Raw genomic sequence first — 13,995 nt, 5'->3', positions numbered from 1 at the left:
GCATGGCAACCCATGCAAGTATTCTTGCCTGAAGAATCCCATGGACAGAGGAGACTGGCCAGCTACAGTCCATGCGGTCACAAAGAGTCGTACAGAACTGAAGCAACTTAGCATACACACACACAATTCTATAAAAGGCTTAGAAAACAACTTCTTGCACTGTGATTAATCATCCCTCCCTTATTTTTCCAATTTTATGTGAGTCACGGAATAGCAAGTTTCCTAAAAGTTAGGCTTAAATGGAACAATATGTTCAAAATCATGTCTGCAGTTTAAAAGAACCTGTTTACTTTGATTTCCCAATGAAGTACTTTTGTCAGTCAATAAATGACATTTCAGGGTACTTTTTTTTTTCTTTTAAGAAATCGCTAAAAGTTATTAAAAACCACATATATGCAATCTAAAGGTCCACAAGAACAAACTGGTTCTTTTTACACTCAGCATTTGTTAAGTTTGTCTTCTGATAAGCATCTGTCATCAAAGAATCTACTGAAACAATCTCCCATCCCTTGGAAACTATCTTCAAGCTCACTCCCTTGTAAAGTATAATGGTCCATAGATCACAGCTACTCTCTGGTTACCAGACTCCTCTGTCCCCCACAGCAAGCATTGCCAAGGATGGTAGAGATGAGTTACTTCAGTCAGATCATTAAAATCTCTGCCTTCCCTACTTGTGATCATCCTGTTTGATGTTTCTGTCATACATACTTTTTTCAGCAAACTCATTCTGTGAAAAGCATTGCTTTAATGATAGCTGAGGTTCAATACAGTGTAATACAGGAGGTCACTGTGAATTTGATACTAAGTGTCCCTAAAAATCTAGATCAGTTGGTATCTAAAACTCAAAAATTCATAAAATGAGTTTGCACTCAAACAGAAAATAACACCCCAGGTATTTCTATAGTTGTAAGAGGCAAGACCACCCTTCAGATGCTATGCCTGACCTTTTGTATACCTTAACACAGCTCAAGGCAATTGGGATTAGTTCATGCTTCCACAAAGAAAACCACATAATCCAAATTAGTCAAGAGCTCAGAGTGAACAAAGATCATAAGAAATCAGCTGGCTAACACCTTGCCTAAAGATTGAAAGGAAACATGCCTTATTTTCCACAGAGAATGAGATCTCCAGTAACTCAATGACTTTCCAATGAAATTCTGCAATTCAGTGGTTTTAAACTTTTTAAACCATACTCCATTGTAACATATTTATATCACAACCCACTGCACGTCATTTTCATTTATATATGTATCTCCGAAGTTTCACGAATAATACCTTACCCTTGATATTTGTGATGCACTCAGTTTTCCATTGTACTCAAATTTTAAATGCTAAATTGATTTCTATACCCACTAATGATCCACAATATACAGTTTGAAAAACTGCATTAAAAAGTCGTGTTTCAACCAATAAAATGTTTATATCATCCTAATATAACGATCAGTACCATGTCATGAAATTTTTTGCTTTCTATTATAAATATTTACTGATTTGTTAAGTAAAGCCATACAAAAAGCCAATATGAAATGTTTAATGAAAAACAATAGTATGGCAAGTAACATATTATAAAGGGGGTAGAAAAAGTAAAAACTAGTCAAGACTTTAAATATGTTTTTACTCATTTCATTCAATTTAATGCAAATATGTTTTAACAAACTCACCTTTCCACCACATAGTTCTGAAAATGAATCGTGAAAAATCTCTAACTAACCTAATGGTACACAACAGCTATTTTTAAAGTAACTTTTCCACCTTTTAAAGTATATTGTACACTTTAAGATACACTTTAAAAGACTATTTAAAATCACAGTGGCTTTTGGACAAAGTAATCTTCATGTTGTCTTGCACATCTCATGCCTCTGCTGCAATAATGCATTTCTATACTTTATCTTCATGCACTAACAGAATCCACCACTGTATCTTTAAAGTTCAATAATCTTTTTTCTTTTGAATTTCAAAAAGAACACCAAATGCTGCTTCAGCAAGCAAGATGTTGTTTATGAGTCATTCCTTTCAACTGAGGTTGGGGAAATCAGGAGCGGAGGGGTAGAGATAAAGAAGAAAGGAGAGAATATTATCATTACACACTTGAAAACATTCTCAATATTTTTAAAAGCAAAAATAACAGAGCTTTATAAAGAGTAAATGGACACAGACCACCAGAGATTCAAAAAATAACGATAACCATAGAAAATAAAACTGTAACAAATCCAAAGAAACATGGCTGAACTACCTTCATTGATAATTTTTTAATTTTATATTTATTTAGGGACATGAGACAGTTCTTTGAGTACTGGACGTGAACCACCTGACTTACGGTACATGACTTTTCCTCCCAGCTACACGTCACTGAATTATTTGGGGGAACTAGTTTTACGCGGAGAAAGACACACAATACACATTTTCTCTCATTGTTACTCCACCTTTACTACAAATGCAAACATCAAAGTGTAAGTCTCTCGGTCATATCTGACTCTGTAACCCCATGGACTGTAGCTGGCCAGGCTCCTGGCCATGTAATTCCCCAGGCAAGAATACTGGAGCAGGTAGCCATTCCCTTCTGCGGAGGATCTTCCCAACCCAAGGACTGAATCTGGGTCTCCTGCATCGCAGGCAAATTCTTTACCATCTGAGCCATAACCTCTCACCAGTGAGAAGGCATTTCTTCATATCTGTTATTGCAGATAAGCAGAGCAAGAAAAGCAGAACACATTTGCTTAACATGGCAGAGATTCTGTTAAAAGCTGAATAAAAACCACTTACCAGTACCTTTTCCTTTTAAAAACCTAAAGAATTTGAGAAATTCCAGACTTTTAACAGAAACATACTGCCAACTTTCCCAACCTTCCCAACTCCATCCTAGTTTAGGCATAAAGGTCTAAAGATCACACTATGATTATTTCTTTGTCCAATAGCACAGTGAATAGAAGATGAATACTGACAAAGTTTCTCTCCTCAACCAAATTCCAGCCAGAGTCTGTCCTCTTCTCAACCATGCCTCAACCTTGGCCTATAAAAACTAGAGTCTCAACACAAATGATTTCATATACTCTTAATCCTCCTATGCTAACAGATTTAAATAACCACTAATACAGGTTTTAAGCTCAAGGACCCATCCTGAGGATGGTCCCAGTCCCTCTTATTTAAAGTGCCTCTCTGCGAAAGCTCAAAGCTGCCAAAAGAATTTAAGATTTGTTCTAGCCAAAAGCTGACCATAGGCCCCTGACTACCCTATCCCACAGCATTTACTTAAAATGGTTTAAAATGTGAATCCTTCCTTCATCCCCCATGAGATGTATGTGTATCTCCTACAACTCAATCACTCAGTAGTGTCCTTCTCAAGGACATGAAAGCCATTTCTCTAACTGTAATCACTGGGAAGAACAGGGCTTCAATCTCTCAGTCTCCGTAGGAGGATAAAATCCTTACTTCAATAACTGTCAACTAACAGACACAGCCAGGCTAATCATCATTTACAACAACCAGCCCTTTGTGATTTTTCTACTCCCCTGATCATCCTGAGACAAGCTAGCAATCCCTCCCCTACTCCCTCATTCTCCCTTTAAAACGCCCAGTTCCCTCTAGACAAGTCCCCTCTTCCCTACTATAGCAGTGTGTTACTGAGTAAAATCTGTCCTTACCCTAACTTGTGTGCTGGTTCGTCTTTGACAAAATAATAATTTAAAAAGGTAATAATGAACGGTAAACATATCCCAATTAATAAAGACTTACATAAGATCATTAGATGTGGAGATCTTAAAAAACAAACAAAAAATCTTAAAGTTTTAACTTTGTGAAAGTGAAAGTCAGTCATGTCCGACTCTTTGAGACCCCAAGGACTGACTAGTCCATGGAATTCTCCAGGCCAGAATACTGAAGTGGGTAGCCATTCCCTTCTCCAAGGGATCTTCCCAACCCAGGGATCAAACCCAGGTCTCCAGCACTGCGGGTGGATTCTTTATCAGCTGAGCCACCAGGGAAGCCCAAGAATAGTGGAGTGGGTAGCCTATCCCTTCTCCAGTGGATCTTCCCAACCCAGGAATCAAACCAGGGTCGTCTGCATTGCAGGCAGATTCCTCATCAACTGAGCTATGAGGGAAGCCCATTAACTTCATGAAGGAGTCATAACTCAAGGAGTCAATCAATCAGCATTTACAGGGTGGAAACGGCCCTTGGCAAACACCAAGCTTAAGCCCTTCATGTTACAAATGATCAATCTAATGCCCAAAAAGGTTAAGTGACTTACCCAAAGTGATTTCAATGAAGATCTGAATTAGAAAAGCCAATTCAGCATTATTCTCTTTCTGACTCCAACACGAAAATATTCTTTCTCTTGTATTCTCATTGATAAAAGCAACCTTCACCATTAATCATTCAAGTCAACATCAAAGATGAATATATATATGTGTATATATATATAAAACCCTTCTATAACATGAGTGTTTACAATTCCACTATAGTCCAACAACCGTAAACTAAGGAAAGTTTGTTTGATACAAGTACACATAAGATTTCATTTCACTCAGAGAAGACTATTTCAACAGTTCTAAACAAATATATAAAGCAACTTGGTGAAGAGAAACTGCTTTCACACACAAGCAAAGAAAATAAAAACCCATGCATAAACCCAAAAGAAGACAGACAGTCTTAAAATAATTTAGACGGTCTTAAAAACAACCGAAAGAAGAAAAATAAAAATAAGTTGAAAACCCTTTTTCTGCACTTACCAGCAAAGCATTTGGAACAGAGGTTCATAGTCTTGCTGGACCTGGGGCAAAAAAAAAGAAAGAAAAGAAAGAAGAGCTAAAACTTCAATTATCACTCTAATCAAAACATAAAGATGTTTGAAATCTAGGCCAAGATCTTCCTGGCCAAGGAACTAAACTAATAAACTAATGAGAAATCCCTAGCCAGCCAGCCACCCCTCCCCGATAACAAAACAAAAACAAGACAAAAGTAAAATAACAATATAAAGCACATGTTTGTTATGTATGAGTTAGCCAATACATTATTTTTTGTGACTAGCAGCTTATGTGGTGGCAAGTTCAGGAAGACTGTAAAAAGGCCCAAAATATAACAAAAGAATGAATTTATCCCACGATTGCCACATTCCCTCTGTTAATAAAGGAACATATACCACAAACTCATCAATAAAGGGAAAATTTTATCCATAAAGTTGTAAAACTTGCTCCTGATTTACACACTCGATTTCCTCTATAATATTACTTGAACTTTTTGTCTTCTTTCCCCTCATTCGAGTCCAATTTCAAATCCTGGTCACATTATTACCTTGTCATTTAAAATTCTTTTTACAGATGTTCCCAATCAAATTATTTTTCATGCCCTTTCATCTGTTAATAATAACTACAACTCACTGAATACTAAACTGGGGTGGGCACTTAACATACACTATCTTATTAATCTTCCCAACATCCCGAGACTGAGTATTACCATATTGCTTTGTTTCTAAAATACACTTTTTTTAAAAGTCACATTAACATTTCTACAACCAGGAAACATCATAGAACTGGCTACAAGTGATAAATAATTTAAAGAGGAAATGTTTCCACCATGTCCTCCAAGGAGTTATTAAACTGAGTGGTCTTAGAAATCAAGGACATACAGTCTCATCCCTATTTAACAGGTGAGCCCATGGTCACATTGCTGGGGAACTGACTGCAGAGGAAGCATCTGACCTAGGGTCTGAGCTAACTCCAAAGGCCATACGAACTACAAAAACCTTCTAGAATACTCTTGGTTGAGTAAACTGACCTATCTACAGGCTCATTCCAATATCTGAGTCTCTACCCAGAGCCACTCGCACACATGGAATATGGCAACAATCTTTTGCCCTCCTCAGTAAACTTTACCATTAATGAGAGCCTCCCTCAGGAAGCATTCCCTGACGACTATGATTGTCTTCTAATGTACTGAGACCCAAGATCTAACTGTCAGTAACTGTCACAGGGTGATAAAATGAGGAGGTGGGTCGTGAAAGGAGGCAGGAAGAGGTCACGAGAGTTCTCTATCCCAAAAGAGATGCTGTGTAGACAGGTGTTAGGCACTCAGTTGTGTCCAACTCTCTGCAACCCCATGGACTAATATAAAGACATCAAAGGTGGTAAGAAAGTTTTCAGTATCAATAAAATGAATAAAAATTTTTAAAATGGACAAAGAGATGAGTTAACAGTGACATCTAACATTTATTACATGCCCACCACGTGGTAAGCATAATACCAAATTCCTTTAACCTCATTTTACCAAAGAACAAACTGAGGCTCCAAGAGGGTATATAACTTTCCTAGGTTACAGCACTCTTAAGGAGATGAACCTGGTCTAATTCCAAAGCCTGTGTTCTTTTCATCATGCTGAACTAGGGCCCCTGCCTCAGTATAGAAGCTGAGAGGGAACACACTCTGGGGGCTTGGGAGAATGGTCCCACAACTGAAGATTTCATCTATGGTAATCAGGCAGCACACGGAAAAAGTAAAGCTTTTCATCTGGAGGGAGCATAACTGCCGCCCTCCTCTCCAAATACACATAAGATACACAGGAAAGCAACCCAAGGCTGCCAGTCATTTCGGTTGCAACCCAAGGAGGAACTGAGGATGAAGGAATTTCTTTGTTGCTAGAACGATCCCCAGGAGGAAGGTCTCCTCCTGATGCGGTCACCGTCTCCGGCCCCTGCGCTGCCACAGAGAGCCAGAGGTAACCGTTTATCCTCTGCTGCTCCCCAGGATCCAGCAGGAATCACGGAGAGCCTGAGAGAATACCTGAGCGCCAGCACCAAACCAAGGGTTAGCACGTGAAACCTGTGTTTCACAAGCTGGTAAGAAAAAATGGCAATGGAGCATTTTTTCCCCCTTGCCTTTATCTCTCTTCAGATGGTTGATGCATATATACCCACTATATCCATATATTATATCCACTCTACTTTCTGAGTAGGAACTTTTCAGCAACACAGTTATCAATCAGGCTACAAAACAAATAACACAGATACTGATATTATTAATCAAAACAGAGATGGCTAAAATCTGAAAGAACCCAGATTTTGGCTACAGAATTAATAGCTACTGGTAATAACAACTTGGATCCCATATGTCAGCAATAGTGAACTTGAAAAAATTGGCAGAGGCTTCTGAGACCCTTGCTCCTTTTTCATGTTTGACACATCAAACTTGAAGCTACTCACACACATACAACTAACAAAAAACAGAGTGTGATCATCCTGCACAGTCTTGGACAGACTACTTCAAGTACTCTATGTGGCAGCAGGTATGAAAGAGAGATACTGGGCGGTTCAAAGGTAACTGCAGTGTTTGCACTGTTGAAATTTGCCATTTGATACTGGAGCACATTCTTAAGCAAGCGTGGTTGTATCATTCATCATTTTAATGCGCATTTCTCACTTGATTTTTCTTTGCTAATAACATTAGTTGGAGTTTAGAAATGATGTTAGACAAAAAGCAAATTCAAGCGATTTTCCTGAGTTCAAAATGGGTTGTAAAGCAGTGGAGACAACCCATAACGTCAACAACGTATTTGGCCCAAGAACTGCTAATGAACGTACAGTGCAGTGGTGGTTCAAGAAGTTTTGCAAAGGAGATAAGAATCTTGAAGATGAAGAGTGCAGTGGCCAGCCATCAGAAGTTGACAACGACCAACTGAGAGCCATCATCAAAGTTAATCCTCTTACAACTACAGGAGAAGCTGTCAAGGAACTCAATGTTGACCACTCCCAGTCGCTCAGCATTTGAAACAAATTGGAAAGACGAAAAAGCTCGATAAGTGGGTGCCTCGTGAACTGAACGAAAATCAAAAACATCGTCGTTTTGAAGTGACCTCTTTTTTTATGCAACAACGAACCATTTCTTGATTGGATTGATATGCAACGAAAAGTGAATTCTATATGACAACCAGCAATAACCAACTCAGTGGCTGAACCAAAAAGAAGCTTCAAAGCACTTCCCAAAGCCAAACTTGCACCAAATCTCGGTGAAACCATTACATCTGAGAAGTATGCTCAGCAAATTGATGAGATGCACCGAAAACCGAAACATCTGCAGCCGGCACTGACCAACAGAAAGGGCCGAATTACGTTTGTACCAATCTGATTCTTGTCTCCACTGCTCCAAAGAAACTGCTCTTCCTGAGACATCCAACAGCTATCATGTTTCTAAAACCAAATTTGAAGATGTCCAATCTTAATCCCTGAAATTTGTAATCCATGGAACTCATTTTATTGGGGAAAGGTCTTTGCACAAAAAATTAAGCTAAAAATTTTGAGCTTACTCTGTATTATCGTGGTAGGCCCTGAATGAATGGATAAGACATGCTTTTGTGGGAAAAAAAAAAAAAAAGAAATGCTTTTGTGAGAGGCAAAGAAAGTTTGGAAAGACGCAGTGAGGAGAAGGCAAAGTGAAGGTGGAGGCAGAGACTGGAGGAATGTGGTCACAAAGTTAGGGATGCTGGAGCAGCCACCGGAAGTGGAAAGAGGCAAGGAATGGGTTTTTCCCTAAAGCTGCCCAAAAGGCAGGCAGTTTTGTCAGATTTGGGGCTTACTAGGCTCCAGAAACTTAGCAGAACATATTTCTATTGTTTCAAGCCATCAGATTTGTGGCAATTTGTTAGAGCAGTCCCAGAAAACTGATGCACAGGGTTATCACCCTGATCTCACCTTACTCCCTTCTCTCTCAGCATCATTCAACCAGATCAATCCTCGAAACTCTACTTTTGCCTTCTTAACACTCAGGTCCCAGATCTGATCTACCCACTGCCCACCCCCCCATTTCCCTCCCACATAACAGCTGCCTCTCAGCCACCTTCACCGGCTCCTCCTCCGCTCTCAAGGCCTTTGTGTGGAGGTCCCGGGACTCAGTCCTACTTCCAACTTGGTCATCTCACATAGCCCCATGGCTTTAAATGCTAATCACTAAGGACTCACAAATGTATACATCCGTCCCAAACCTCTTCATCTCGCTCCAAACTCATACATCCAACTGCTTGTGTGACATCTTTACATGTAGCTCAGACACAACATTTCAAACTAGAACATTCAACATTCCCCCTAAATTTGCCTGACCCTATTTGTCAACCTTTATAAATGGCAACATCTGCTGCCCAGTTGCTCAAGTCAAAAACCCAAAACGTCAACTTTGACTTCCCTCTTTTCTGCAGTCTCTCATACACAATACTGAGCAAGGCCCACTGGCTCTATTCGCAAACAGACTCAAATCCGCCTCCTCCTCTCCTTCGCCAGCGTTTCCACCGTGGCCGCCATGCTCTCACCTGGCCACTCTAAGTGACTGTCCACTGGTCTCCCCAGTCCCATGCGTCACCCTTGACAAATTTTCTACACAATAGCCAAAGTAATCTTTTATTTAAAAATTAAGTTGTGTTCTTTCTTAATCCCATCCAATAACTTCCCGTTGCATTTAGTGTAAAATTCAGACTTCTTACCAAAGCCTTAGCCCCTCATGACCTGTCTCCGCCTGCCTCTCCTCTTCCTTCCTCACATTTCGCTGCTCTCACCGACCACACTTCGATCACGCTCACCTTTTTATCTGTTCCCAGAAATCAGTGAGGGGCTCCTGCGCATGCTGTTCCCTCTACCCTTAATCACTGTAAGACGGCGTCTGTCTTCTTCACTCAGGTCCTGCTTTGAACCTCCTCAGTAGGTTTCAACTGACCACACAATTTAAATTAGTCATCTTCCTGTTTTCTTCACAACACATCATTCTTTGATACCTCATCACTGGCCTGTTGTGTACTGACTATCCTTCAACACCAGAATGTAAGTGTCTTAAGAGCAAAGAGCCTCTTGAGCACTCTTGTTTGGCACTTAATAGGCATCCAATAAATACTTGTTAAGTGGAAAAAAATGAATCCTCTCTTGAAGGTACAAACCATTAAAAAAATCTAAGAAAAAATTTAACTATATTTTGTAAAAGTCATTCAAACTCCTCCTAGAAGACAGGGCGTCCACAATTCCTACAGCTGTCAGCCTGTCATCTCTCAGGGGTCCTGGCACACTCTAATACCTATAAACGGTAGCTAATGCCACCCTGTGTACCCGGAATGATCTGTCACTCATGAGGTAACAGGTGGCAGACACTTCTAGAAGTTTTCTTCCCATGAGATGAAGTTGCAAAGAATCCAACTTAAACTGTTTTCTCCTTTCAATAAATACTATTTAGTGATATTTCTGGTTTTGAAAATATATATCCCTTGTACAAAATTTAGAAAGAGAACAGAGCATTTAAGCAAAATGCCGAAGACCACTGATAAGCCTTACCCCAAACATAAGAGTAACATTCCTTATCTTTATGGATAGATATATGTAATAAGAACTTATTATATTTAACAGTATTGGTAATGTTGTGTGGTATGCTCACACATATGCTTTTATAATATATACACACTGCATATTTTATCTTGCATATATCAAATAATTCACCAAGAATATATAATAAAACATGCAAATTTCACTTTTCATTTACAGTCTTCAAAAACATTCTTACTGCTCTGTAATAGTTCATTATATACTAATAGGATAATTTAGTCACTCTCTTATTGTTGAATATTTAATCTTTTTCCTAGATTTCTATTATAAATGTTGCTATAATGAGCATTTTTAGACATAAATCTTCCATCACAAGTCTTTGGCTGAATAACTTTCTTTAAAACTGACTCTAAGAAGGACAATTACTGAGATGAAAAAGGATGATTTGGTAAATACTGCCAAATTATTTCCCAGATAAGTTCTACCAATTTATACTCTCATCAAAAGCATCTGAAAGTACATTTTTTCCCCATGTACTCTTACCAACATTAAGTAATTAATTTGAAATCTTTGTTTGATGAGAGAAATGGTTATCTAGCTTTAATCATGTGTTTTCTTTTGAAATAAAAAAACCTGAATTTGAAGGATATTAATTTTTTAATGAAAAATAAATTAACCTTCTAGCTAATTTGTCTCAAGGAATTAGCAAAACATTCCTAATAACTGAGAATTCTAAAAACATTTTATTTGCAATACTATTTTCTTGACATTCATACAACACTCTCTCTCACCAAGCAGGAAAACACACACATGCCAGGTCCCCCTCGAAATATTTTAACACAAATGTGGAAATAAAAAACAACCCTGTCGCTGTATCAGTGAGGAAGAAACTGAGGCACAATAAAAATAAAGACAAGTCAAAAGGAAAAACCAAAGTATCAGCACATAAATATGCCAAGCTGGTCCAGCCTAACATCTCTCTATTTCCCTAGGTCAGGCACGGATCATAACATTTGTAAAAACTCTAGACTACAAAGGAATCTCTTTCTTAATGAAGAAAACCAATCTGCAAAAACCAACTAGTCACATTTTCTAATTCAATCTCCTTTAACAATCCAAAGGAAGAAGGCAGAGAAGGGAGGAGAGCTGTGCAAGGATGTGTGTATACGTGCAAAGACAGAAAAAACAAACCGCAATGCCTTCTCCACTCTAAAAATCATTCCAGTCGCCTCAGAAGTAAGATTAGATGATTAAAGACTAGTAACAATCTGCATGCCGCCTCATATATTTACAGCCAGAAAAGTCTTAATTTCCTACAATAGCTAGAAAGCAGCGAACAGCTCTACTAAAGCTATACTCTCTGCTCACCCCAAGCAAACAAGAAAAGGGTCAGTTCAAACAGATGACATCCTAGCAGAATGACAAACCAGGCTTTCAACAGTGCATCCAGCCTGTATGAATTGTTATACATCACTCTAAACATCATTCAGACAGTCTGCAAAGTTTTCAAGGGAGTATTACAAAGGAAAAAATTTAGTTGTTATTAAGTGGGATTAGTTTCTAGAATGTAGCAATATCGATCATGCTACCTGGAGAAGGAAATGGCAACCCACACTCCAGTATTCTTGCCTGGGAAATGCCACGGACAGAAGAGCCTGGTCACAGTCCATGGGGTCACAAAGAGTTGGGCTGAACTGAGCAACTAAACGACAACAACTTTTTTTTTTTTTACGACAACAACTTTAAAAGCCAATTTCAATCCAATAATTTAGATTTCAGGTAGAGTGTTGTAATGAACCATGTCTTAATATTTTATACCCAGATTCAAGGACAAGAAGGACACAGCATAGGCCTCTGTTCTCTGTGTTTGAAGCCCCTACATTAAAAAGATATACAGATGTAAAGTAGGTAACAGTATCATGTGTAGCCCTGTACACATGACTAAAAGGTAAAACAAGATGAGGCATGCTTATCAATAAACTAGTAAAAACAAGTAAATAAATCCCTTGTGACTGCAGCCACAAAATTAAAAGCTGCTTACTCCTTGGAAGGAAGGCCATGACAAACTTAGACAGCGTATTTGAAAGCAGACACATCACCTTGCCGACAAAGGTTGATATAGTCAAAGTTATGGTTTTTCCAGTAGTCATGTATGAATGTGAGAGCTGGACATAAGCTGAGTGCTGCAGAATTGACGGTTTTGAATTGTGGTGCTGGAGAAGACTCTGGACAGTCCCTCAGACAGCAAGGAAATCAAACAAGTCAATTCTAAACGAAATCAACTCTTAACTATTCATTGGAAGGACTGATGCTGAAGCTCCAAAACTCTGGCCACCTGATGCTGGGAAAGATTGAGGGCAGGAGGAGAAGAGGGCGACAGAGGATAAGATGGTTGGATGGCATCATCGACTCAACAAAGCCGAGTTTAAGCAAACTCCAGAAGATGATGAAAGACAGGGAAGCCTAGAGTGCTGTAGTCCATGGGGTCACAAACCCCTAAGTCAGACATGACTTAGCAACTGAACAACAACAAACCCATGTACACATGCAGGAGGAAAACAATACAGTGAACTGAATAAAAATGCCAGGTAATTTTTCCACACAAGGGAAGCTTAATGACACCATCGATTCTAACACGCACTGTATACAGTGGCTACAGCTGTCTTACCACATATGCCCATACAAACTGAAAGGTTTTCTTCCCTAAAATTATCTTTCAAAAAACAGGAATTGCTTCAAAATTAAATCCTTACTTTTGAGGTAAGCACCAATAATTTTAAATTAAATACAAACAGGGTAGAAAGGGAAAAAAAAGAAAAAGCTTCCCCAAAACCTGGAAGTGAAAACTCTAGGCATACAGTCATGCCCACAGGAATGGCATTTGGGATTTCAGAACAGGAAGACCCTGCCAATGGAATCAAACTCCCAGCAACAGCCATCCAGTCAAGAGTCTGTGAAAAGGGCAAGTCAGTGAAGTTCTCATCTCTGAGTATAAGCACTGAAGTCTGGAAAAACGTCACACAAGACTATGCTGGATGCTTTGTCAAAGCTACTGCACCAAACAAGCTTCCAAAGTAAAACATAGTTTTAAACACAGAGTAAATACTTATTTCTGGATTGTGAGGTGATGATTACAAGAGGTAGCTACCACTGAAAAAGGCCTCTGAAAATCATTTAGAATGTAATGCAATAAAAAAAACCTTGGAAAGTTAGGAAGATCACAAATAACACCAAAATGATGGCAATTCTCCTAATGTTATATGGATGAATTCTTGTGGCTTCAGATGCAACTTCCAGAGAGCAACATTTACAGTTTTTTTTTAATGCTCAACCTCAAACAACTTGTAAGGAAGTAAATAAGTGGGAAACTGTAGCCAATTAACCTTAAATGTGTTTTCAGTGAATAAATATTAAAGACATTCATAGCTGTGAAGATGTGGAGCATTCATGTTTCATGAGTGTGGAAAAGTAGTATTTTAAATGTGTGTTAGGAATATATTCAAATACCTATAATTTGATAGTATAACCTATTTTAAATATGCATGTATAAACTGAGAGAGGAATATATGAGATCACTATTTTATTTTTTTACAACTACATGTAAATCTAAATTTTCTGAAAAAGTTAAAAGATTTTTAAACTATATATGTGAAATTAATTTTAATATTAATTATTTAATATTTTAATTATTTTATCTGTGCTCCTAAAAATGC

The 13,995-nt window shown here is 38.4% G+C and overlaps 1 protein-coding gene across 2 annotated transcripts in view; it reads right to left on the bottom strand.

Annotated features, from left to right (window-relative positions):
• ZFAND3 (zinc finger AN1-type containing 3) overlaps positions 1–13,995 on the bottom strand; it is a 311,174-nt gene that overhangs the window by 206,950 nt on the left and 90,229 nt on the right. For both annotated transcript variants that reach the window (XM_043907357.1, XM_043907358.1), the window contains exon 2: positions 4,728–4,768. In XM_043907357.1, the coding sequence (XP_043763292.1) occupies positions 4,728–4,768 (41 nt within the window). The remainder of the gene's footprint in view (positions 1–4,727; positions 4,769–13,995) is intronic.

Source organism: Cervus elaphus, chromosome 7, assembly GCF_910594005.1.
Source record: "Cervus elaphus chromosome 7, mCerEla1.1, whole genome shotgun sequence".
Classification (NCBI taxonomy): domain Eukaryota; kingdom Metazoa; phylum Chordata; class Mammalia; order Artiodactyla; family Cervidae; genus Cervus; species Cervus elaphus.
Note: the sequence above shows the minus strand (reverse complement) of the source record. Positions and strands in the feature narration are given on the sequence as shown.